Consider the following 27,830-nt stretch of genomic DNA (forward strand, 5'->3'; position numbering starts at 1 on the left):
ATCCATCTATCTATCTATCTATCTATCCAATAGTAATTGTAGACACATCTCAATACCATCCGTCTGTCTGTCTGTCTGTCTATCTATCTATCTATCCATCCATTTATCCAATAGTAATTGTAGACACATCTCAATACCATCAATCCATCCATTCATCCATCTATCTATATATCTATCTATCTATCTATCTATCTATCTGTCCAATAGTAATTGTAGACACATCTCAATACCATCCATCCATCCATCCATCCATTTATCCAATAGTAATTGTAGACACATCTCAATACCATCCGTCCGTCCGTCCATCTGTCTCTTTATCTATCTATCTATCTATCTATCCAATAGTAATTGTAGACACATCTCAATACCATCCGTCCGTCTGTCTCTTTATCTGTCTGTCTGTCTGTCTGTCTGTCTATCTATCGACAGAGAGAGAGAGAGGTGCATTTTTGAAAGTTTTGTTGTTTATTTGTTTGTATTTCTCTACCATGGTTCTAATTGGACCAGTCTGAGGTAGTCTGGTCGAGAACACAGAGACAGGACAGCAGTATGAAGTGCAGCGCTCAGCACAAACACATGAGTGCGGGCGGTGCTCTGTATGACTCTGTGGGAGTGTCATTCTCAGTTAGGCGTGTTCACTGTCAGTTCTTTCTCGCGTTTCCCATGGACGAACACAGCTAAACGCTTTCTATCAGACGAAGTTTATTTAGGCTTCTTTGTCACTTGTTCGTGTATTTTTCGCCACTGACTTTTAATTAAATTATTTGAACGCCTCTTATAGTGATATTGCTGATTTTGCTCTTGTTATCTGCTTTAAGGACAAGACAGAATCACTTACCGGGGCTGCAGTTGTCAAGAAAGGTAACACTCTTGTTTATTCATTGCTTTTGCGGATTTCAGGGAGCTTTAGAGAGTGAACAATACGACAACAGCAGCAGTGATTGTATATTGTTGTGCATGCAGTTTACTTATTTGATCTCTTTGCTTAGACTTAGACTTTTGGGGTGATTCTCACGAAACCTTTCAAGAAAATGTCCTGGTCTTATTTTCTCTCAAATTAAAAGAAACATAGGAAATTATATTTTGACGTATAAAACATAGAGAAAATCAAGCCTTTTGTTTAGGACCATTAAGATTTTTTATACTGTGAAACATTGTTCATTTCTCACGATAGTTAGATGTTTTTCTTTTTTCTGTTTGTTTGGTTCTGGGGCAAGTTTGGGGTTTGATGGATGCACTAATGTTGGAATGTGGTTTTATAATTTTATTTTCGACACACAATCTATTTTTTCTAATATGTCAAAATGTCAAGTGTTAATATGAGTGGATTATCTCTCTCCACATGGAATGTGAATGGGTTGGGGCACCCCATAAAAAGAAGGAAGGTTATTTCTTTTCTTAAAGGTAAGAAATATGATATAGTTTTAATTTGAGAAACGCATCTTTCTCCGCAGGAAGCTGAAAAATTTAGGAAGATATTACATTCTTTAATGCTGGCTCAAGTAAGAGCAGGAGAGTTATTAAACTGATAAGTAAGCATCTACAATTAAAATGTCTCAAACAGATTAAAGGTAAATTAGGGAGAGTCATTATTGTTTTAGCAGAAATTCAGTGGCAAAGGTTGATTTTGGCTAATATTTACGCACCTTACGCTGATGATTAGGGCTTTTTTTTATAGATCTTGAAGGGATGTTGCAAGCCGCTGGCAGCCCTCATGATATAATATTGGGAGGAGACTTTAATCTATTGATGGACTCAGTCCTTGATCCTAGTGAAGGTGTACAAGCCTCCTAGAGCAACACTGACACTTCACAGGATGTGCAAAAATCTTGGTCTTACAGATATTTGGAGACTTTTGAACCCATCTGGTAGGGACTATAAATTGTTTTCATCAGTCCATACGATTTATTCTAGAATAGATTTATATATATATATATATATAAGTCCCTCATTTCATCTGTTGTTGATTGCTCAGTTGGAATCATCTTAGACTCAGATCACGCCCTGTAGAGTTTAGAGATGTTGCCACATACGGAGAAAAAGAAATCATATAGTTGTCACTTTAATGTATCCCTTTTGCAAAATCCTGAATTCCAACAAATGTTAAAGGCTGAAAACAATGTTTATATGGAGACCAACTGGTCCTCAGTATCCTCTGTGGGTGTTGCTTAGGAGGCACTTAAAGCGGTCTGTAGAGGTCGGATCATACAGTATGCCTCATTCACCAAAAAATCCAAAACACGAGAACTCGTTGGGTTGGAAGGGAATATTAAAAGTGCCAAGGCAGAGCTGAAGCGCCGAATGTCGTCTGATAGCCTCAGAGAATTGACCCGATTGAAATACAGATATAATACTATTTTGTTGCAGAAGGTGGAGATTTGGCTATTCAGGGCAAGACAGTCATACTTTCAGTCGGGGGACAAAGCAGGGAAGCTTCTGGATAGATATATAAAGCAGAGAGAGTCTTTTTCTACCATTCCCTCATTGAAATCTGCTGGTGGTAAAATATTTACCTCGGCCACTGATATTAATAATGCTTTTAAAGAATTCTATCTTGATCTCTATAGTTCCACATCTTTGTCTACTTATGAAGATATTAGGAATTTTGTGGAACCATTAGAACTCCCTAAACTGACTACTGAGCAAAACAAATTTCTTGATTCTGAGATAACCTTGGAAGAGCTTGGCAAGTTAAATAAGGCCTTGCCTACAGGCAAGGCTCTGGGGCCAGATGGCTTTGCTGCTGAATTTTTTAGATCTTATGCTACAGAATTTGCTCCACTAGAATTATGCTCTACTTTTTTTAGAAGTTTATACGGAATCATTAAAGAATGGAAAGCTTCCGCCAGCCATGACACAAGCCCGGATCAGTCTGATTTTTAAAAAGGACAAAGATCCAAGTGAGTGTAAGAGTTACCGTCCAATTTCCCTGATCCAGCTAGACGTAAAAATATTGTCAAAAATTCTGGCTAACCGATTGACATCTCTTATACATATAGATCAGATGGGGTTTATTTGGGGCCATAGCTCTTCTGATAACATTAGGTGTTTCATCAATATCATGTGGTCATTGGCGAATGATCAGACTCCAGTTGCTGCCATCTCACTTGACGCCAAAAAGGCATTTGATATGGTAGAATGGGATTATCTTTTTAAGATTTTGGAAATACTTTTATTGGAGTGATTATGTTACTTATAGACACCTGGTAGAAGCGATAAACAAATGGATTAATGTCAGATTATTTTACTCTGGATAGGCTCTTTCCCCATTATTGTTCTGTCTTACCCTGGAACCATTAGCAGCAGCGATAAGAAATGAAAATGATTTTCCAGGGGTGGTGGTGGGAGGTATGGCACATAAGCTTTTGCTCTACGCAGATTATATTTTATTATTCGTCTCTGACCCTACTAGATCTATGCCTTGCCGCCACAGAATTATTCATTCCTTTTTCTAAGTTCTCTGGATTTAGACCAACTGTCTCTGTATCCTAAGCTTTGTCTCTGACAGCATACTGCCCAGCGACGGCTTTTCAGCCGGGCATCTTCCAGTGGCCCAAACAGGGCATTAAGTATTTGGGCATTTTATTCTCAGCAAATGTATGTGATTTATTTAGAGTTAATTTTGACCCTTTAATAAAAAGATTTTCAAGCGATGTGGGCATGTGGGCTTCATTACATTTATCTATGATTGGGAAGGTTAATGTTATTAAAATGAATTGTATTCCAAAATTCAACTACCTGCTACAATCTCTCCCTGTAGATGTCCCCCTCTCTTATTTCAAGCAATTTGATAGCATAGCGAAGTTCTTCATTTGGATGGTAAGCGTCCCAGATTGCATTTTAATAAGTTACATAGGCCAAGTGACAAGATTTTGTTTTATTATTATGCATTCGATCTCAGACATTTGGCTCAATGGTCACTTCCACCTGAGAGAGCCCCTCCCTGGTTTTGTATTGAACAGGAAGTTCTTGCCCCTATTTTGCCATTGCAAAGCCTTTCTATCAAACTAATCGAAGAAGTTACGTTACTCCCTGTTATCTCGCATTTGCACTCGGTATGGTCAAAAGTGTCCAGAGTGTTTATGTTGCCTCGAGCATATGGCTGAACCCGAAATTATGAATTAATAAATTCCCTTTCTGCTGGTCAGAGTGGATTGTGAGGGGGGTTAATACGCTCGGTGACCTATATGAGAGTTGAGTGTTGAGATCCTTTGAAAATTTGGTTCAACATTTTGGGATCACCAGATCTCAGTTCTTTAGGTAGTTACAGCTGCGCCATCTGCTCTGTACTATTTTTGGGAGTAGCATACACCCCCCTTTAGCAGCAGATACTCTGGGAGTGGTGATTACTGCTTTTGGAAAAGATCATGAGGCATTAGTGTATTACTCCCTGCTAATTCTGAGTCTGGGGGACGGAGCTTTAACTTCTATCAAGAGATTATGGGAGAAAGACTTAAACTTGTTATTGGAGGAGGGAGTGTGGGCTAGGATTCTAAAAAACATCAAGTCTGTATCTAGAGATGCTAGGGTGCACCTTATGCAATTCAAGATTTTACATAGATTCAATTGGACCCCCACTAGATTGTATAGGCTTGGTCTTAAAGACACACCCAACTGCTGGCGATGCCAATCAGAAGATGGAGACACAACCCATGTTTTTGGGGGGTGTGTTAAGATCCAAGAATTTTGGTTGAAGGTTCCGAGTTTTGTGTGTGACGTGTTGGGCACTTGGGTTTAGTTTTAGGCAATGGGGCGGTCATCAAAATAGGGGATAAATGCATAAATTGGGTTTTGACCAGTGTTATGACAGGCAGACAAATTGTTTTAAGGGGATCTAAGTCGGCTGGAGCGCCCTCATTTTGGGAGTGCACAGAGATGGGGAGGGTGGCAGCTTTCGAGGAGGTGTCATGTAGAAGGCAGGGGATCTGGGATTCATTTGATGGGAAATGGGGTTATTTGGCGTTTTTGGGGGGCTCTTGGGGAGGGGCTGTGGAGAGAGAGGTGTAGTTTTAGATGTGTATGATTATTATGTGTGTGTATGTATATGTGTGTGTGTGTGTGTGTGTGTGTGTGTGTGTATGTATGTATATATATATATAATTTTTTTTTTCTTTTGTGTGTGTGTACTTACGTGTGACCACAGGGATGTTCATTGGGGGTTGAGGTGGGGTTGGCGATGGGGGAGGGGTAGTAGAGGAGGTTAAATGTTGATTCAATGTATATTTGTTTTGTTCTTCTTTGTCAACTATATGAATCAATACAAAATTTTAATAGGAAAACCTATGTGGATAGTCCTAAAGAAGGAAAAAAGCTATTTTAGATTCTCTCTGGGGTTCTTGGCTTAACGTACCTGATGATTTTAAGTCAGTCTCTGAGGATTCCCTACCCTTATGTGCTTGGCTAGAAAATCACAAGGTTAGTTTCTTTTTCTTCCCTGGAATCTTCTGTTTTTATAACCCGTGATTCATGCAGTGCAAAACAGAGCTGAAGAATGAACTATCTTTCCTAAACCCCAGTTGTGACCTAACCACATTTACACAACAGGGACAGGCGAAGGTCTAGCTTTGTCAATGGAATGTGGGTCAGTAATCATTGCTCCGCAGATTTCCTTACTTTTTCCAGGTAGAGTGGCACGTACTTATTACGTTCTAAAAAGTGGCTACTCCCAAGAGCTTGTCTATTACCACAGGCTTGAGAAATGTTTCCATTTAGTGACCCATAGAGCTAAAGCACACTTCTCAAGGATTTTGCAGATTGGATGGAAACTGGAACAGAGAAGATTCTTGAAGTATTTCCATGTACAGTGGTAAGAAAAAGTATGTGAACCCTTTGGAAATAGCTGGTTTTCTGCATTAATTGGTCATAAAATTTGATCTCATCTTCATCAAAATATAGACAAACACAATGTGCTTAAGCTAATAACACTCAAAGAATTATAATCTTTCATGTCTTTATTGAACACATCCCTTTAACATTCACAGTGCTGTGGATAATGTAAGTGATCCCTTGGATTTAATAATTGGTCGATCCTCCTTGGGCAACAATAACCTCAACCAAGCGTTTCCGGTATCTGCAGATTAGACCTGTACAACGTTCAGAAAGAATTTTGGGCCCTGACTGGGCCACTATAGAAGTTGGATTTTCTTTTTTGAAGCCATTCTTTAGTGGATTTACTTAGATGTTTAAGGTCATTGTCCTGCTGTATCACCCAACTTCTACTGAGCTTCAATTGGCACACAGCTACCCTGAAATTATCCTCTAAGATATCTTGATAAAATTGGGAATTCATTTTTCCCTCGATGATGGCAAGCGGTCCAGGCCCCAAAGCAGCAAAGCAGCCCCAAATCATGATGCTCCCTCCATAGTACTTCAGCGTTGGGATAATTTTTTCATGTTGGTATTTGGTGCCCTTTTTATACCATATGTAGCGCTGCGAGTTCTTCCCAAACAATTCAAACTTAGTTTCATTAGTTCCCAGTTGCACTGTGACGTGTCAAGGTGGTCTTTGGCAAACTTCAGGCGTGCAGCAATGTTTTTGTTGGAAAGCTGTGGCTTCCTTCGTGGTGTCCTGCCATGGACACTGTGCCTGTTTAATGTTTTCCATGTAGTAGTCTCATGAACAGAGATGTTAACCAGTGATCCAGCGATTCCTTCAATTCTTTAGCTGTCACTCTAAGGTTCTTTTTTACCTCACTGAGCATTCTGCGGTGTGCCCCTTTGAATCGTCTTGGAAGGATGGCCACTTCTAGGAAGAGTAGCCACAGTACTAAATTGTCTCCATTTATAGACAATTTGTCTAACTGTGGACAGATGAATATATAAGCTCTTCGAGATAACTTTGTAACCCTTTCCAGCTTTATGCAAAGCAACAATTCTTGATCGTAGGTCTTCTGAGATCTCTCTTTTTTTTTTGTGAGGGATGGTCCACATCAGCAGAGGCTTCTTCTCAAAATGTTTGAGTGCTTTTTATAAGTCAAAGTAACTCTAACCCACACCTCCTATCTTGTTTCATTAATTGTATTACAGGTTTGCCAACTCCTGACTCTAATTAGCTTATGTTGACATCATAAGCCTAGGGGTTCACATACTTTTTACAATATACACTGTGAATATTTGAATAATGTATTCAAGATGTATAAGAACAGTACAATAATTTGTGTGTTATTAGTTAAAACAGATTTTGTTTGTTCATTATTGTAATTAGATGAAGATCAAAACGGATTATAAGACAAATGTGTAAATAAATGCAGGTAATTCCAAAGGGTTCACATACTTTTTCTTTCCACTGTAAATTACAATAACAATTAAAGTTTGGCGATGGGGGTATGTGTGAGCATCAAGTCAGTCACTTATCATGACAAAACTTGCATTACATTTTCACTTGTTCAAATAAATAACCCTTTACTAGATTACAGCTCTGTACAATCTGGGCATTTTCTCAATCAACATAATGAGGTGCATGGCTGGGTGTAAGTGGAGGGCAATTTGTTTCCCCCCAGAAAATTCTGAAACCCTACCACCCCTCTGGATCCAGTGTTATCGATCTATGATTTCTCATGCCCTCTCTTATGCACGTATTAAATAATGAAAATGTAATCACTTCGCCCATGGCTTTGACTCTTGAATTGCTCTGTGTAGGAAGGAGTCTAGCGCAACAGTTGCTGCACGTCTGCTCTCTATAGTGCTCTCTCTGTGTGGGTGTTAGTACGCTTCTAACATGTGTCTCCTCAAGCACACCTTTGCACAGACCGCGCAACAGGAGGATGACATGCAGTGTGCTTTGCAAACTCGGGCATGTCTGCGGGTAGTCTGTGACTGAAAGGGTTTCCTGCACACCACTGAGGCCCCTCTGCTTTTACGAAAAGCAGCTTACATTGTTAGCGATGCTTTTTCCACTGAAATACAACTTGTAAACAAGAAAGGAAGGGAGACAAGCACAGTAGCTTTTCTCAGCCGAGGTGTGACTCATATAGGGGTAGTTGACATGAAATGCTTTTGCAAAGTTGACGTCTTGTGGTGTGACATGCTATACTATGTCTTAAACTATTTTAAACAGTATTTTGCTAATTGTTTTATAATTATTATGCATGCAGTTTTAATGACCTCATATTAATTACTTTTTTGAAAAAATAATAATAAAATAAATAAATAATTTGTCAGACAATATGACCCTTTAAAACGAAATAGTGAATGCAATTATATATATATATGTGTGTATATGTATATGTGTATATATATATATATATATATATATATGTGTGTGTGTGTATATATATATATATATATATATATATATATATATTTTGAAAAGGTGACAAAAAATGGTATAAGGCAAAAAAAAGGTGAACAAAAATGGTGACCAGTTATAGCACCTAAAATTTACGCTTTGCCTTATACAGTAATTAAAATTTTGACCTAACATCTATTGATGTTGATGAAAAATTGCACATGAACACGTTATGTGTCTACCTAATTTTTCTTAATCACGATATATTAATAAAGCATAAACCAGCAAAAACATTGGTGGGACTAGTGCGGAACCTTTGCGATGTGTCGGCCTGGAGTCATTACACTGACACGCACACCACAATACACACACAACAGCGATGTGGAAAGGACCTCTTAATGCTATTTGTATGTACAAAGCAGACTTGTGACAGAAAGCAAGTACTTTGCAGCCTCTGAAAGGTGCAGAAGCACATCAAGTCTTAACTAGAGGTAGACCGATAATCAGTGCCGATAGTTGCTTTTTAGCACTGTCGGTTATTGGCAATAATCTGTGGATAGTTGCTGATAGTTTTTTCATCATTTAGTCATTAGTAAGAGTCCCCAGTGTGTTTGAGGCTTGTTTATATTTTAAAGTCCCGCGTTATGTACCAAATCTTTTTTATTATTATTATTATTATTATGGTAGAACAAAAAACTGCATCTGGGATTTTATTCATTTTGGACTCTTTGTCTGCCATAATAAAGAAAGAATAAGATATATATATATATATATATATATATATATATATATATATATATATATATATATATATATATATTTACATTCTATAAATCAAATTGAAAAACTTTCAGCCGATTAATCGGTTATCTGCCTTTCCCACCACCTTAGTTATTGTATCGGCAAAATCTACTATCGGTCGACCTCTAGTCTTAACTATCATGAAAACGTAGAATGAGACATTGTCTGCACCACTTTTCATGTGGATATCAAAACACCACTTGATGCTGGCATTGACGCCCTGACATGAATCATGAATGCGGCTGCATGATTGCAATAGCAAAGCGAATAGCCACAGTCTGCCGGTTGATTAAAATTTTGGAGTATGAGAGTTGAAAAGATTTAATGCCCACTGCAATGAATATGCAATTTATGGGGCTAGTTATTTCAATTAGTTAACCTCCACTTAAACTTTGGGAAATGTTTAATGTCACTTGAATTGTTGCTATTTTAGTGCATTTCTATCTTTATACTGTAGAAGGCTTTGTCTGGAAAATGTTAATAAAGCATTTTACTGTTAAATATTTTTTGTTTTCTTTCCTAAAAAAGGAAATAAATGCATTTCAGCACTTTCAAACAATACGATTAATCACAATTAATGATGAAAAACTATGTTATTTAATCATGATTAAAAAAATTATAATCAACTGACAGCACTAATTTTAACTTTTGCATTACATAACCAACTACATTTACAAGGTTGTTTGAATGTGATCAAATTGTGCAGTAGCTCAACTAAGAGAGTGTTGCACTTGCAATGCAAATGACTGGAGTATGAGTCCTGAAGAGCATGTGAGACAACACGTGAGTTGAAAGTGTCATAAATACACCACAAAATGACGTGGTTGCTTTGGCAATTTCGTTTTTCATCATACATTTGGTTGTATTACTCTATCGATTAGGTTTAGTGTAGGGCTGGGCAAGTGGTAAGCGATCATTTTGACAAACTTTGCCAGTTGAATTGTAATGATAAATTATTTGATATTGCTGCACTGCTCAGCGTGAACCACTAGAGGGGACATCTCTATCTGCAGGGGTTTATGAATATACACAAATTGTTTGATATACAATGAGTACTTTCTGGATAAACTCAATAATTTATTGATATTGATTTCTAGATAACTTTCTAGATAGAATTGGTTTAGATAAAATTAAAACCTATACTGTCTAAGAATTATTTTGCAGTTTTCTTATTCTATTATTTCTGAACATCTGGGATTACATTTACACCCTGTTGACAACTTCCCCCTGTGGTGTATTTGGTGCATTTGTAAATTTTTCTTGCACACCTTTGTTTCTCATAATGAAAATAAATTGGATTTCTCTAACCAGGTTGCCTTGCATTCTAATAAAGAACATAACATTTGAATCATGTTGGAGTACATTTAAAAGTTACAAAGATCGAATCGTGAATCGTAAATCATCCATAAATTTGCTAAAAATCGAGATTTTAAAACTCGATGAAGCATTAATCTTAAAAACCTGTTTTGGAGAGCATTTAAGTTACTTCTAGCACCACACAGTGGGCATTTAACCCCGGAACTGCCGCGATACGTGTAATGAACCATGTAATGTCATTTCTTTTAAATGTGGCAACTGTCATATAATTCATGACAGACCAGCCTGCAAAAACATTGAGCCAGTTTTGTGGATAGTACTGGCCTACACAAGGAAGTCTATACAGTAACTATGCCAACACTGAGAAATGGCTTCAAAGTTCCAATTTTCACATTCCATTTTTTTTAATCTGATCAAAGTTAAGCAAAACCCCTATGTCACAGGACATAGGGGAAAGCTGATCAGGTCAGGAAACCTCGATCATAGCTAAATTTTGACCAAATGCAGTATAGATCATTCCACTGTCTGTAGAGGCACTAAACCCATAACTAGAGTAAGTAGATAACTAGAATTGAATATAATGAAATATAAAATAGGACAAATTCAGTTTCAGTCATAACCTAATACAGTTCTGTGTATCTACTGCATTTTGCCTTTGCACAACAGAGTACGCGTCATTTGTTCGTAGCACACGTGTATGAGCGTGAGCCTTGTGCAAACACATTTTGCTGCCCCAGAGGGTGAGCATTTATAGACAAAAATCTGTTGAGATGAATGATTCACACTTATATCAGCGGGTGGAATGCAAAGCAGTCTGAGGCGTGCGTTTTGAAGGTTGGATGAACTGAACAGTGTTTGTGTAGGTGGAGCAGGGGAGGACAGGGGAAGACCCGTGACTGCTGACTAGGCTTTCCTCCCCCTCATCCCTTTACATTCCGGTCCTGTCAGTCACCCTTAGCAACGCTGTGATGCAGCACAGCTAATGGGAAACTCTTTCCATTGAGACTAGGATTGTCCTTCTTAATGAGCAGATGCACTCACTGGTTTCTTGCAAAAGCGGAAATGATTTGTTTTGGTTTAATTTGATTAAAAAAAAAGAAGCCATAAAACCATTTTTTATGAGAACCCATAGAAAATAAATATAACATTAACTGTATATTGCTATACTCTTACTGTATGCCACAGCCTTATGTCATGAAAATTACGTGATTGTGCTGACTTTTTTGCAAAATTATATTACGTTGTATCTTAATAGTAAATCGCGAGCAGATTAATGCTCTAAGAACCTACCTACCATAAACCTGAAAAATAAACATAACCACAAGCAAATGTGATATGAAAAACACAATACTGAAGCAACCATGTCATTTTGTGGTGCTTCAATGTTAATTTCAGCTCTTATGTCAACTTGCGTGTTCTTCAGGACTCGAACCTCAGTCTTTTGCATCACAAGTGCAATGCTTTTTCAGTTGAACTACTGTGCAATTTGATTGACAAGCTTCTTCAGATGCAATGTATTTGGTTACATAATGCAAGTCGTGCATTACAGTAAAAGTGTTTATATATGTCATTAGACAGCATTCTGTGAGGAACAGGGCGAAAACCAAGTGCTTATGAACTGTTAATCTCCTGTTTTTCTCATGATTTGTGTGAAAAGAAAAAGTTGTCGTTATAGTGCCTCTAGTGCTCATTTCACTAGGAAACTGCTGCAATGCCATAATTTTAACGGTAAAAGAATGTAAAAATGCTACAGTACAAAAACCTTTGTTAACGGGTAGTTGAATATATTTAACAAGACAATACATGTAATTTTACATTAAAATATTGTAGAAATTTAGTTTATAGATGTAAAAAGTATGATTTTACAGTATAAGTAATGGTAAAAAATATACAGTATATTATGTTTAACAAGAAAACACGTACTTTTACGGTAAACTATTATTAAAATTCCTGTCAAAAACAATAATCGTACATTCCCAGAAGTTCCTGAGTGACCCATTACATTTCATTATATTTTATGGAAACAGTTGTTTCTTCTTAGTTTTAGTATCAGTTATGTAAATTGGGGTGTTCTGAATTATATTTTATGTAGTTTAGTTAATTGTAACGATTCAAGGAATGCATGGGAAAGGAGGAAGCTGGGACTGGCTTGACAAACACGTAGACATTTATTTCTTAAACATAACATAAAACAACTTCACGTGCTGCTTCCCCACAGACACGCCGAACACACACAGCTCCGTGTGTATCTCTCTCCATCTGCCGCTGTCTCCTCTCCTTAAATACTCCCGCCGCCCCTCACTGGAACGCAAGACTGGTGTGGCACACATGTGGAACTCATTCACCACTTATCTTCCTGGCCTCGCTCTGCCCAGACGCCGCTCGTCCCCACACCCTGCTCACACATACCCCCATCGCCAAATTCCACCCCCCTTCTCTAGGGAGGGAGCGTTGGCGCGTCAGGGTGGACTCCGGGTCTGACCCGCACGTGACTGGGAGTGGGAACAGGATGAGGGAGAGGAGAGGGGGGAACAATAGAGAGAGAAATGAAAGCAGAGAGATGAGAGAAAGACGGGCTCGACGGCCCCGGACATGCTGTCAACTGGTCCTCAGCCACTCCTCCGCCCCTTGGCGGACGACAGCCGCTCCTCCGCCTCTTGGCATGCTTCTGTGGTAATTAAAATGCGCCTTACTTAGGCTAAAAATACTTGATTTCTGTCACAAGTTTCATCTGGGCTTGTTTTGTACAACAAATAGCATTAAGAGCTCCTTTCCCCATCACTTTATCACTGACGCTGTATCACTCTGGGTGTTTTTGTGGTGTGTGCGTCAGTGCAATGAATCCGAGCGGACACATTACAAAGGTTCTGCCCTTCCAACCAGTGTTTATGCTGGTTTATGCTGTATTTATGGTAAATGCGTTAACATTTAACATGTTAAATATTTTAAATTAATCGCATTAATTAACTCATTAATTTTGACAGCTCTAGTTTATTGCATTATTTTAGTGTCACTTGTGTGGTGGTGTTTTGTGTTTGTGTGAGTGACACTGTGCAATGTCTCGACATGTGTATTAATTATTGCTGCGTAGTGAACCGCATCTTACGGTAGTGAACTGTGAAATATACAGGCATCAAAATTACATCCCGTAAAGCCTGAAACAACGTCACTGTATTTTTTAAGGTAAATTTCTGGTGAACACAGCTGCCAGTAGTTAACTGCAAATTTAACAAAACATTTATTTTTTTAAAGTGTACAGAAAACGAGCCACATAAAATAATTTTGCAAAAATTCAGGTGTAGTAGCGTTATACTATGAGACCAGGTTGGTATGTCAACAATTGTCTTATTTGTGTCTATGTTTATTCCTCCTAAGAAATATTAAGAGAAACATCTGAGACAAAGTTGATCTATCAGAGAAACATAACTTCTTTTAGTCTTCTGAGCTATCAAAGAGCAACATCTGAGCAATAAAATTTTCCTGTAGGATAGGAATGGACAAATATTTGAGTATACTGTACAAACTATTCCTGATACAAAACAGGTTTCCGTGACACAGCTTGTACAAACAGTGCTTAGCTTTATATTGTCTCTAAATATAGACTTAAAAGACATTGTAAAGTCATCTAATAAGTGTACAGCTAACATCAGGCTAGAACAATCGTAACTAGTCTCGTAATCTCACTATTTTTATCTCACGTGAGACCACAAACCCTACCCTCTGTCTACTCTATATTGTGTTCCAAGTCCAGCTTTTCTAGTAAAGTGGGTTGGTAATGTAATCTAATAAGCGAGATAGAGATAGGTACTTCTTTTAGGCACCAATGGACTTTAACTTTGTAGCCTTATGCAACAGTGATCATTTAAATGATTTGTTTTCTCTTTTACAATTTACTTGTTGCATAATTCTTTTTTAATTATTATACATGCTGTTTTATATAGTTTTATTTGAGAGACTATGTGTAATATTTGTCACATTGCAGAATTATTGAAAGGGATAGTTGACCCAAAAAATGAAAAATCATTTACATACCCTCAAGCCGTTCCAAACCCATGTGACTTTCTTTCTGCCATGGAACACAAAAGAAAATGCTAGGCAAAATAAGGGTTTTTCCTGCATTGAAAATTTTTCAAAGGCCGCCCAAGCGAAATTTCAGGCAAAATAATGATATTCATCTTAACATTTTCATTTTTTGGTGAACTTTCCCTCAAAGTGAAATGCAGAAAGCCAAAAAGTAATAAAGTATACCCAAATATACATTTACCATTATACAGTACATTGCTTTAAATTTTAACCTTAAATCTTGATGTTAAGTGAATAATAATAATAATAATAATAAATCCTGTCCATGATTGTCAACTACCCATTTACAAATATAGAAAGTAACATGCCTCAATACACAATACATGGGAATGTCGAACTCACAAGCAATCTGAAACTAACAACTACTATTGTTGCCCACTACTTCCTTAATGCTACTGACATTTCTGTAATTCTACTGAAATTTTTACCTGCATGGTTTGGGATAGCATCAAGAAACACATGACTCACATGTACGTATGGGGAGTTGCTAAGTTTCTTATTATAATTTCTGCAAGAACAGAGGAAACGGTGCAAAACCAGTTCAAAAGATGCATGCTACGCATAATGAAATAAGATCAAACCCCTTTCCAGTCCTTCTACAAAAAATGTAAAAAACTTAAATAAACATTGGCACAAAGGAATCTCTGTTGTATAGCTGACTGGCAATGAATATCCTAAAACAATTTACTGCCCAAAAGAGAAATGGTATGATCTACACCCTGTTTTTGTGGGTGGTCTAAAAAGCCTTGGACATTTGGAGCCGATCCACCAAGAACCCCTTGCACTTTTCCCCTGGACTCAGTGTTTGATAAAGCTGTGATTTGTCTCTGTCCATAAAAGAGAGCTATGCATGCAAATAAGTGATCAGGAAGGCCATAATCAGATTACCACGCTTCTGTGCTCGAGCCAAACAATTAGAGAGACAAGAAGACAGAGAGACACAGAGTAAGAGAGAAAAAGACCTGCAGCCATCCGCAGTTATAGGCAGCAGACTGTTAAAACTGGTGTGAAAAAAGACCTTACAAAATATTTCAAACAAACATGACCACACTGTTTGTGTTATGCTTATTTTCAATTTAAGGGAATCTAGCAAAAATTTTAGATTTAGGTATGTCCAGATCATCATTTATACACTATTACAATAACATTAATAAATAATATTATGATTTAAAGAAATAATATTTATTTAAAACAATGTTTTTTGTTGTTGTTGTTTGTTTTGTTTTTGTTTTTTTGCATTTGGCATTTGGATATTATTAAAAAGAATTTAAAATGACAGTCAAGCACATTTAAAGGGACAGCTCACCCAAAAAGGAAAATTCTCTCATCATTTACTCACCCTCATGCCATCCCAGATGTGTATGACTTTCTTCAGCTGAACACAAATGAAGATTTTTAGAAGAATATTTCAGCTCTGTAGGTCCATGCAATGGAAGTGAATGGTGGCCAGAACTTTGAAGGTCTAAATGTATATAAAGGCAGCATAAAAGTAATCCATATGACTCCAGTGGTTAAATCCAAATCATCAGAAGCGATATAAAAGGTTTGGGTGAGAAACAAATCAATATTTAAGTCCCTTTTTACTCTGAATCTCTACTTTCAGTTTCTCTTCCACATTCTACTTTTGTTTTTGTAGATTCACATTCTTTGTGCATATCACCACCTACTGGGCAGGGAGGAGAATTTATAGTAAGAAAGCACTTAAATATTGATCTGTTTCTCCCCTACACCTATCATATAATTTCTGAAAATATATTTAAACATTGGAGTCTTATGGATTACTTTTATGCTGCTTTAATATACTTTTTGGACCTTCAAAGTTCTGGTCTGAATTCATTGCATTGTCTGGACCTACAGAGCTGAGATATTCTAAAAATCTTTATTTATGTTCAACAGAAGAAAGAAGAAGTGTTATTATTTAATTCAAAGATTCAGTTGAGAGTATTCATAGTAGGAGTAACTGTGGTACTGAGCTGAGTTATGCTTAATAAAAATAAATAAATAAATAAATAAACATTGTGTCCAGACAGAATGATTTTCTTTACTAGATTACAGTAATGAGAATGAGATTTCTTTTTCTTTCTGCATTACGGTAATGAGAGTTTGTGGGGAAAATGTGCTTATTGGCATGACAATAATGCACACACACACAAAAAAAGCGTAATTTTCTTCATGCAAAATGTTTTCATTTGATTTTGGGGTGAAAAATGAACTGAATGTTTCTTTGTGAGATTTGTTTAAAACTACAATACAAAAACTTTTAATTATTGGATGTTTTATCCAAATGAATGTAGCAGGCCTTTATTTTCAGAATGACTTACAAAAAGTACTTAATTATCACATATGTAACTGCCATAGTTGGATAGCTATGATGCAATAAGAGAACGTTAACTATCTATAAAGAAACTATGAGATAATTCACATCAACAGTAAAGAATATATTTTTTTTAACAGTACTGGTAAGACTTTAGAATCTCAGAATATTTGTTTCCTTTTATCTTTCAAAAATATTATTAAGCATGCAAAATAGTCTCATGCACCTGCTAGTTCACTCACTGTTGACAAAGTATTGGTTCTGTTTTCCCAAGTTTCTGCCTAACCATCACACACTCGCACATATACACACCTACATAGGCAGAATCGGCCACACAAGCAAAGTTCCTAGGCAACGACACTAACCTTTTGAGGGAATTAACTGAGAACGGATTGACCCTTTGTTAGTTCACATCACATGAGTGAGTGGGTGTATGGGCCTTACTTTCTCTTTTCTGTCGTATCGCTGTCTCAGAGATTGTAAATGACACATTAGTGAGCCCTTTCATTATAGGAACAAAATAAACTGCCTTTCTAATGGATAACTAAAAACATTTTTACTTGACTGTATCCTTCTTTCATAAAGATGTGTTGTTTTCATATTACCAATCTTACATAAGAGGTGACGCAAGGTTGTAAGGTTGCGTCTTGAGCTTTGCATATGTTTGTTTGTTCGCTTTAAATTTCCAGGTATTTGTCTGTTCACAGAAACACACCACTATTATGAGACTATTACACATAATTCTACTACTCTACTATTCTAAACTAATAGATTCAATAATATGGACCACTAGATGTTTTTTAAATAGGTCACCCATTTATTCTCCATCAAAACTGTTCGGCTTCTGTAACAAAGTTTGAAGACACCTTAATGAATGTGCTTTGGAAGAAAAATTTTAGCATGCTAATCTCCCTGGACTGCCTTAATGAGAAGGCTGATCCATTTTCCATCACAGATGAGAGACCCAGAAACATGTTGTTTTGAGGGAGATTGTGTGAGTCTCATTTGGCCTCAGGTCTTTTAAGCAATGTATGAAGACTTGTCAGCTGACCATGTGCAGCCCTGTACATTGCATGTAAAGCATGGTCTCTTTAAAGTGTACGCTGCATCACTTTGAAACAAATAAAATAATAAAATATGGCCGTTGATATATAGAGTTTATTACTAAAGATTGATATGGGGGTCATATTTGTATTTGTCAGCTTTCCACTTGTCTCATTAACACAAAAATCAGATTATAATAAAAGGAAAATTAGATAATAAAGTCTTATTTGTAAGCCCCAACTTTTGCAATTGCTTTTTGTTTTTTCTGTTCAAATTGTCTTGGTTTCTCAAGCATGTCAAATGTGACTTCAATATGTAAATGTCTGATTGTTGTAATATAGCCTGGCTTTTTACAAATATAATATAATATAATATTAAATGCGATGCAAACATTAATATCCAAAACATAACATTTCTTATATTGTGTGAATGTACAGGACATATTTTTCTCTTTTTCCGCTTTAGTAAAAATCAAGATATTCTAATGTAATTTGTTTAGCAACATTTTTATTTCTAAAATACATGCATAATAGCTGTTCATCTCTTATATATTAAGTGTAAGAATGTAAACGTAAAGTGTCTGATTTGTGGCACTTATGAATTTAATTTTAATACTATTTAAACAAAAGTGTTTTGCTTTTCTGTATTGGATTACAAGGCTTTTTTGGCATGTGCCACTTGGTTTGCTATGAGAATGCTGGCCATGTACAGTATTTGCAAAATGGTGTATAGCCTAGTGTTTCTGTCATATTAATATTTAACTTAAATTCTTAAAATCTTGGATGTTTATTTTTATTTGTTATTAAAATGTATATAAAATGTATTTCTTGATTAAATGTCTTATTCAGACATACAGGTGCATCTCAATAAATTAGAATGTCGTGGAAAAGTTCATTTATTTCAGTAATTCAACTCAAATTGTGAAACTCGTGTATTAAATAAATTCAGTGCACACAGACTGAAGTAGTGTAAGTCTTTGGTTCTTTTAATTGTGATGATTTTGGCTCACATTTAACAAAAACCCACCAATTCACTATCTCAAAAAATTAGAATACATCATAAGACCAATAAAAAAAATATTTTTAGTGAATTGTTGGCCTTCTGGAAAGTATGTTCATTTACTGTATATGTACTCAATACTTGGTAGGGGCTCCTTTTGCTTTAATTACTGCCTCAATTCTGTGTGGCATGGAGGTGATCAGTTTGTGGCACTGCTGAGGTGGTATGGAAGCCCAGGTTTCTTTGACAGTGGCCTTCAGCTCATCTGCATTTTTTGGTCTCTTGTTTCTCATTTTCCTCTTGACAATACCCCATAGATTCTCTATGGGGTTCAGGTCTGGTGAGGTTGCTGGCCAGTCAAGCACACCAACACCATGGTCATTTAACCAACTTTTGGTGCTTTTGGCAGTGTGGGCAGGTGCCAAATCCTGCTGGAAAATGAAATCAGCATCTTTAAAAAGCTGGTCAGCAGAAGGAAGCATGAAGTGCTCCAAAATTTCTTGGTAAACAGGTGCAGTGACTTTGGTTTTCAAAAAACACAATGGACCAACACCAGCAGATGACATTGCACCCCAAATCATCACAGACTGTGGAAACTTAACACTGGACTTCAAGCAACTTGTGCTATGAGCTTCTCCACCCTTCCTCCAGATTCTAGGACCTTGGTTTCCAAATGAAATACAAAACTTGCTCTCATCTGAAAAGAGGACTTTGGACCACTGGGCAACAGTCCAGTTCTTCTTCTCCTTAGCCCAGGTAAGACGCCTTTGACGTTGTCTGTGGTTCAGGAGTGGCTTAACAAGAGGAATACGACAACTGTAGCCAAATTCCTTGACATGTCTGTGTGTGGTGGCTCTTGATGCCTTGACCCCAGCCTCAGTCCATTCCTTATGAAGTTCACCAAATTCTTGAATCGATTTTGCTTGACAATCATAAGGCTGCGGTTCTCTTGGTTGGTTGTGCATCTTTTTCTTCCACACTTTTTCCTTCCACTCAACTTTCTGTTAACATGCTTGGATACAGCACTCTGTGAACAGCCAGCTTCTTTGGCAATGAATGTTTGTGGCTTACCCTCCTTGTGAAGGGTGTCAATGATTGTCTTCTGAATAACTGTCAGATCAGCAGTCTTCCCCATGATTGTGTAGCCTAGTGAACCAAACTGAGAGACCATTTTGAAGGCTCAGGAAACCTTTGCAGGTGTTTTGAGTTGATTAGCTGACTGGCATGTCACCATATTCTAATTTTTTGAGATAGTGAATTGGTGGGTTTTTGTTAAATGTGAGCCAAAATCATCACAATTAAAAGAACCAAAGACTTAAACTACTTCAGTCTGTGTGCATTAAATTTATTTAATACACGAGTTTCACAATTTGAGTTGAATTACTGAAATAAATGAACTTTTCCACGACATTCTAATTTATTGAGATGCACCTGTATAGGCAATATACCATTATCATGTGTATTCTCAAAATGTATTACATGTTTAAATATCAACTACGGAAATAAGCCTTGTCCTGATGTACCTTATTCAGGGGATAGTTCACCCAAAAATGAAAAGTCTCTCATCATTTACTCACCCTCATGCCATCTAAGATGTTAAATCTATGTCTTCAGAAGCGATATGATAGTGGGTAAGAAACAGATCAATATTTAAGTTCTGTTTTTTTTACTAAAAAACTTTCACTTTCATTTTGAATTCCTTTTACACTTAAAGTACCAAAAAGAACCATGGTACCACCATGTACTTTGGGACTTGGCTCCATGGTAGTACTATGGCATTCTTTGAAGTACCTTGGAGAACCATGATAATTACATGGTGTACAACTAAGCTAATAATCATTCAGTACAATGGTATCAAAGTACCATGGTATATCTGATACTTTCACTGCCACAGTGCTTTTTGTAAGGGTAATAGGGCTTATAACAAGAATCCACTCCTGTTTTAATGTACTTTTTGATTGGCAGACATCTTGGCAGAGTGACTTAATGCATATTATACTTGCTTTATGTGCATGAAAACTTAAATGTATAAAAAGTTAAGATTGTTCTGCCTTTCATCTGTCTGTTTTTCTCTCTCTCTCACCCACATTTCTCTTTCTTTCTTTCACTCATTGTTAATGAAAGGCTCTGGCGTGATGTCAAACCCAGTCGAGACAGATGACAGAGAGCTGAGGCCAATCGACTTCATCCAGCTTCAGCAGTACATTGACTGTAAGTCTGTGGTGCCCACACATCCCTCCTACTCACACTAAACGCTCTGCCTCATTATGAACTATGACTCACTCTCAGTCCTTAAGTGTGAAATGACACTTTATTCTCAAGGTTTAAAAACATGCCGTTCAATGTGCCTCTAAGAAGTCTGTGGGCCCAATTTACTTACAACCCTGCTGGAAAACATTTTAAACCAACCTAAGCTGTCGTGCTGGTCTCCAAGCCTGGTTAGGTCTTTTGGCTGGTTTAAGAGGGGTTTTGGGCACTTTTCAGTTGGTCAGGTTGGGAGTGGTCAAGTTTTTGTGTTTGGTTTAAGATGGTTTTAGAAGTTTACATGTATGTACACTCAATGTACTCTCTGTAATTTGTTTTTCAATGCTAAAATAGTTTTTCCTTTCCCATTTAATGTGCCAAAACTTTTTAATTTGGTCACTAAAGATGGTGGCACTATCAAAACATTGCTCTGTTGGTTTGATCATCCCCACCACCTCAACATGGCAACATTGGCCCAACCAATGGTGTGAATTTGGGGTATACAAACAGTAGTGGAAAAGAAACTGTATTATTGGCTCAAATGTTTGACACCCTTCATTCATTGATATTGTGACTAAAATAAGATAATTTTGACAAATTTACCAAATTTTAACACAACATATTTGTATTAAAGTCACGTGGGAAAGTTTTTTTTTTTTTTTTTTTACTTTGCAGTTATGTTATCTCTGCTGATATCATATAATAATTTAGTATAATCAGTATTAAAAATGCAATAATTATTAATAATCAGTTATATTACAGGGTCTGTGTGTTATTCAAATACATGTTGTTGCAAGTACTTTTCTATGTATGTACTGAGTTTCTACTGAATTTATTTTTCATGTAGGGTTGATGAAGGTAAATCTTTTTACAAAATGTATTTTTGTCCTCTTCTGGTCTCTCTCTCTCTCTCTCTCTCTCTAATCTCTATTTCTTTGCAGATTGCAGTCTGAAAGTAAAAGATGTGTTAAAAGAATTTAATGCAGATGGAAGGTTAGCCAAGTACAGACATGGAGAGGTGAGTGAACAGGCTGTCTGTGGCAAAACCTTTCCACCAGCACTCTGCTTTTACAGCATGTTAGTCCAATTACCCATGAACAGATCCATCCATCTCTGTAATGTGAATCACTTTACGTCTGGTTAAGCAGAGCTCATCCAATGGACTAAATGTGTACCTGCTTGGTAGATGGGTGCTGTGTTTACCTCATTACTGATTTAATATTTAGATTATTTTTTTCTTTTTAAAGGGATGGTTCACCCAAAAATGAAAATTCCGTCACCCTCGTGCCATCCAAGATGTGTATGACTTTCTTTCTTCTGAAGAACACAAACAAAGATTTTTAGAAGAATATTTCATCTCTGTAGGTCCATACAATGCAAGTAAATGGTGGCCAGAACTTTGACGCTCCAAAAAGCACATAAAGGCTGCATAAAAGTGATCAATACGACTCTAGTGGTCAAATTAATGTCTTCAGAAGTAATATGATAGATGTGGGTGAGAAACTGGTCAATATTTTAAGTCCTTTTTTACTATAAATTCTCCTCCTGCCCAGCAGGTGGCGATATGCACAAAGAATGCGAATTGCCAAAAACAAAAGAAGAAGAAAGTGAAAGTGGAGATTTATAGTAAAAAAGAACTTAAATATTGATCTGTTTCTCACCCACACTTATCATATCACTTCAGAAAACATAGATTAAACCTCTGGAGTCATATGGATTACTTTTATGCTGCCTTTATTTGCTTTTTGGGCACCATTCACTTGCATTGTATGAAAATACAGGGCTGAGATAGTCGTCATTAATCTTAATTTGTGTTCAGCAGAAGAAAGAAAGTCATATCCATCTGGGATGGCATGAGGGTGAGTAAATGATGAGATAATTTTCATTTTTGGGTGAACTAACCCTTTAAGAGAATTGTATTGGCGCTTGTTCATGGAAAACTCAAAATCGCCTTTGTGAGTGGTTCACAGGGTGTTACTATGTGGTTTCTGAAGTGGTCTGGGTGATTGCTGACTGGTCGCTTACTGGCCAGAGTGAAAGGCCAGAGTCCACCCCGAAGTCTCTATGATATTCTGGTTCCTACTGTAGAGTCTGAGCCATATCTATAGTGTAGATATGGCTCAAGTCCCTTCTTCAGTGAAAGTATAGAATTTTGTCAAGTTTGTAATGTTTTATCCTTTTATCCGGAAGGAGCTGAAATTTAATTCTTATGCTTTGACTATGCAAAAAAAATGTTTCAGATATTCTCATGTTGCAAAGGTCTTTTTATAGTACATGACAGGGGCGCTTGTTTGCTGACATGGCTCTAAAACACTATAAATAAATGAATATTTTTTTCTAGAGAGTTTTGTTTTGGTGAATTTTACATCTCATTCTGAACTTTATATTTTGCTTGCATTGCGAGACCAAAATAAACAGAAATTTATGTCATGGAAATCTAATATATGTCAGAATGAAGGGTGAGGGATGTAACTAAATGCAACGTGTAGCATGATTTTCCTTTTATACTTCAAAATGAACACCAGTGTCCTCAGGCCTTTTGAAGGTCTTTTTTTCTCTTTTAACTCTGTTAAGAAGTAGGACAGAAACAGCACACACTGATAGTAGAACTAAGTTTAGGCTTGTAGTGCAAAATCTAATTGGATTTGTTACATTCCCTTGAGAAGGTTCCAGATATTTTATGGCTATTTTTTAAGTTTTCATAATTTGTACCTTCTGATTATCAAATAAGAAGTTATAAAAAAGCCCAATTATATTTTCAAAAAAGAAAAATATGTGATTCTTTTTCTTTTTTCCTTTTTTTTTTTTTGTCTACTGTACATTTGTCTTTAGTGGAATTACTGAAATATCCAAACCTGTTAACTAGAAGGACATACATACTTTTGACTGTGTACTAGTATTTTATTTGTGTGTATTAGTGTGTGTATTAGTGTGTGTGTGTGTGTGTGTGTGTGTGTGTGTGTGTGTGTGTGTGTGTGTGTGTGAGTGCTGTGTTCCCAAGTTGAACGGCATTAAAGCTTTTAATTTAGCACAACATTTTTATTGATCGTGCATTATTTGTCTTCTTCACATTAGTGCATTGATGAGAAAGGTTTCCGTCTCTTCTTGAAGACGTATTTGGAAGAGGACAACTTCCCTACAGATCTGTGCCAGCGCTTGTTTAGGTCATTCCAGAACTCCGAGTCGGCTAAATCAGATGAGAACAGTGAGTCAGCTGTTAGACACTTCCATGTGTATGTCATACATTTTAGTGAGGACATCTGTGAGTGAATCATTGAGACTTACAGAGAGTATAAGTACATTACTGCCAGTCATGCTTGACTATTGAATCCTTTTATCATTATTCACAAGTTCACTAGTTCATATAGTCCTGGAGCGCAGTAAGTTAAACATATTTGGCGTGCTGTCCATAACTATGTTATGAAAAGTCCTGGTCACCAACACTTTTGCACATGGTTTTTCAGTGCAAAAACCTGCGTCTTATTCACTAACCACCCACAATCTAGTTTAAACAGGTGCAATCAGTGCTGAAATTGCACTGCATCTTGAGTATTTAAATTAAGTCACGGTTACGCCTCCTTTCTGTGTAAATTAGTCTTATTATAGATAGCGCTTCATTCACAAAAATTGCCTGGTGCAATTAACATCGTGCTATTACTGCCAGATGAAAAAAAGAGGTGTATATTTTCAATCGATCATATAAGCAGTAATTTATTAAATACAGATCAAATGATGGAGCATTATAACCTGGCATATATCCAGATGCACGGTGTAGTCAAGCACACTTTTGGCATGTTAAAGAGATGATTCAGGAGTCTGAATCACAGTAGTCAGTGATACTGTTCAGTCCTGCCAAAGTGTGTCAGACTGGTTTGCTGCATCCTTTGCTATATAGCGCTCAGAATCGGCCCGCAAGATCGGAATGTGTGTGCAAATTGCATTCAGCAGCGATTTTTGTGACGTTAACCTGCACAGATGCAAATAAACAGTGCTTTTACCGAGAGCAATATATTCCTAGTGAATTCCCCCCTGTGCATTTTAATGCTTAGGAACTGGCCCCATTCACTTCCATTGTAAGTGCCTTACTGTAACCACGATTTTTGCTTGAAATTGAGGAATGGTTTGAAATATTTTCTGTGGTAATCAACTTTATGCTACAAATGCTGTAGATTTAGTTAACTTGGCCTATACTCTATATGTGTTAGAATGTGACTAGTGTAATAAAATTGCTTACTAACCTTGCAAAGTTATATTCAACCTTTCAACTCCTGTCATGACTATGCAAAGAGTTTAACATGAAACACTCAAGGAGACCAGAAAGGTTAATCTGCCTAGAACAGGGGGCCTGGGTAGCTCAGTGGTAAAAGACGCTGGCTACCACCCCTGGAGTTCACTAGTTTGAATCCCAGGGCGTGCTGAGTGACTCCAGCCAGGTCTCCTAAGCAACCAAATTGGCCTGGTTGCTAGGGAGGGTAGTAACCTCCTTGTGGTCACTATAATGTGGTTCGTTGTCGGTGGGGCGCGTGGTGAGTTGAGCGCGGATGCCGCGGTGGATGGCGTGAAGCCTCCACACGTGCTATGTCTCCGTGGCAACGCGCTCAACAAGCCACGTGATAAGATGCGCGGGTTGATGGTCTCAGACATGGAGGCAGCTGGGATTCATCCTCCACCACCCGGATTGAGGCGAATCACTACGCGACCACGAGGACTTAAAAGTGCACTGGGAATTGGGCATTCCGAATTGGGTGAAAAAATAAAAAAGAATAATAATCTGCCTAGAACAGTGGCCCCCCACTAAAAGCATGATTTAGATAACTTTACAGCTCAAATAGCACATTTTAGTACAGAAGAATTAATAATAACTCTTTTACAAAAATATGAGCTTCACATTTTGCTTTGGAATGCTCCAGCCATTAGAGCTCTGTTGTAAATGCATTACTGTAAATACCAGTCTTGTTTGGTTTCACATACTGAGGGGCAAGTCAAAATTATTTTCTGTGGTATTCAACATCATGTCACAGATGCTGTCTGTAGAGCTTAACTTGTTTTGGACCTGGAACATTCCTTTAATTAGGCATTTGATTATATTGGTACTTGGTGCCAATATAATCAGATGCCTAATTTATGCATGTTTTATGTTTTTATTTATTTGCATATTGTGGTCCGTTGACTTTGTCTTTGCTTTCTGTGTTAGGGGAAGTCTTTCTGAAGGATGTTTCCTGTTATTTCTCTCTTTTAGAAGATGGGCAGCCAAGGGACAAGCTTGAATGTAAATCTCTTTCAAATATCTACAATGAGTTGGAAAGTTTGCAAAACTTTTTAGAATAGGGCTAGTTGTCATACTAGGAAGTTGTCAAAGGGGCTAGATCTCAGTAACTATAAGGTTTAGAGTCAATAGTCTAATTACACATGCATTTTTTGTATATTAGTTTCACACACCTAGTTAAAAACCCTCTTAAATTAGAATAATGTTTGTGAATTCTATCCACCAGACTAAAATTCCAAAATCATTATACGTTTTGCTATAGCTGTTGGCTGAACAAGCGAATACAATAAAACCCCAATAGCATACATTCAGGCAGGGGTCAACTATACTGTATATAATGAAGGTAGTTTTTATTGTATATAATTTAAGGATATTTTTCATAAATTGCAAGCTGGGGAAAGTTGTCACATTTTTATTGGGGTAAGTTGTGTTTTAAAGGTTATACATTATACAGTTTATTTATTACAATATTTGTTGACTTGATATTTTTGAAGGTTACCTTGTAAATGTTTTGTTGTTTAGTTCATTTTCATTGTATAAATTTAGCTGGAAAGCCTATAATAGGCTGTTTAATGGCAGGTTACATTGTGACAACTTACCCCAACATGTCCCCATGTTTTTCACTTGCAGTTGCCTTTAGGCTTTATGACAGAGATGGCAATGGAGTTCTGGACAGTTCGGTGGGTGGTCTTAAACAATCTTTGTAACACAATGGAGAAATCTTTTAGAAAGCATTAGACTCATTATGTTTATAACATGTGGGATATATAAACTTACTTCTAATTCCTCATTATGTAACAAAAATAAATCATCTTGTTTCAATTATGTCCTTCTGTAATATTTTAACCAATCATGTTTCTGTGGTACAGGAAGTGGACCGCATTATTGCCCAGATGATGCACGCAGCAGACTACCTTGGCTGGGATGTGTCTGAACTGAGGCCTGTGAGTTCCTTTTTTGTTTGAGTTTGTGTAATAGTTGTCAAGTAGAAGTGAAATATCTGTCCACTCTGCAAGACATTTCCAGCTGTAACCACACCCTGTTAGAGAGAAATTCCTCCCTCATGTGGCAGGCATCAGCTTGTCATGGAGTGAAATAAGGAAGGAAAACAAGATGTTTGTATAATGTTCCCTCTTTTGAATGGTCTCACAGTGTGCATAAGACTATTTATCATGCACATTCCCATAGTGGGTTATTTAGTTATATCATGTATATGTTATAACAGAACATAGATGGTTTGTTTGCTGCACAAACACATTCATAATCTCATCTGCTTTTCATTGTGTTCTCAGGTGCTGAAGGATATGATGACAGCGATTGATTCCGACAGCAGTGGAACAGTGTCTTTACAGGAATGGGTGGAGGGGGGCATGAATAACGTCCCCCTGCTAGTTTTACTGGGACTGAAGGTGTGAAAGCACGAACACAATACAATTGCATGACAACTAGAATTATCCACATATTAAACAGTGTTAACAGACTATTAGCAGTCAGATGGAAAAAAAGATGAAATTTGCTAAATATTATTGGATATT

General features: G+C 37.0%; 1 protein-coding gene across 2 annotated transcripts in view; it reads left to right on the forward strand.

Moving 5' to 3' along the window:
- Positions 1-636: 636 nt before the first annotated feature.
- The window catches only part of LOC127420447 (diacylglycerol kinase alpha-like), a 49,135-nt gene continuing 21,941 nt past the window's right edge, over positions 637-27,830 (forward strand). For both annotated transcript variants that reach the window (XM_051662746.1, XM_051662747.1), the window contains exons 1-8: positions 637-861; positions 20,910-20,996; positions 21,971-22,047; positions 24,105-24,234; positions 26,224-26,298; positions 26,926-26,975; positions 27,165-27,239; positions 27,588-27,704. In XM_051662746.1, coding sequence (XP_051518706.1) covers positions 20,921-20,996; positions 21,971-22,047; positions 24,105-24,234; positions 26,224-26,298; positions 26,926-26,975; positions 27,165-27,239; positions 27,588-27,704 — 600 coding nt within the window. In that variant the 5' untranslated portion in view covers positions 637-861; positions 20,910-20,920. The remainder of the gene's footprint in view (positions 862-20,909; positions 20,997-21,970; positions 22,048-24,104; positions 24,235-26,223; positions 26,299-26,925; positions 26,976-27,164; positions 27,240-27,587; positions 27,705-27,830) is intronic.

The sequence above is a fragment of the Myxocyprinus asiaticus genome, chromosome 29 (assembly GCF_019703515.2).
Source record: "Myxocyprinus asiaticus isolate MX2 ecotype Aquarium Trade chromosome 29, UBuf_Myxa_2, whole genome shotgun sequence".
In the NCBI taxonomy this organism is placed as follows: domain Eukaryota; kingdom Metazoa; phylum Chordata; class Actinopteri; order Cypriniformes; family Catostomidae; genus Myxocyprinus; species Myxocyprinus asiaticus.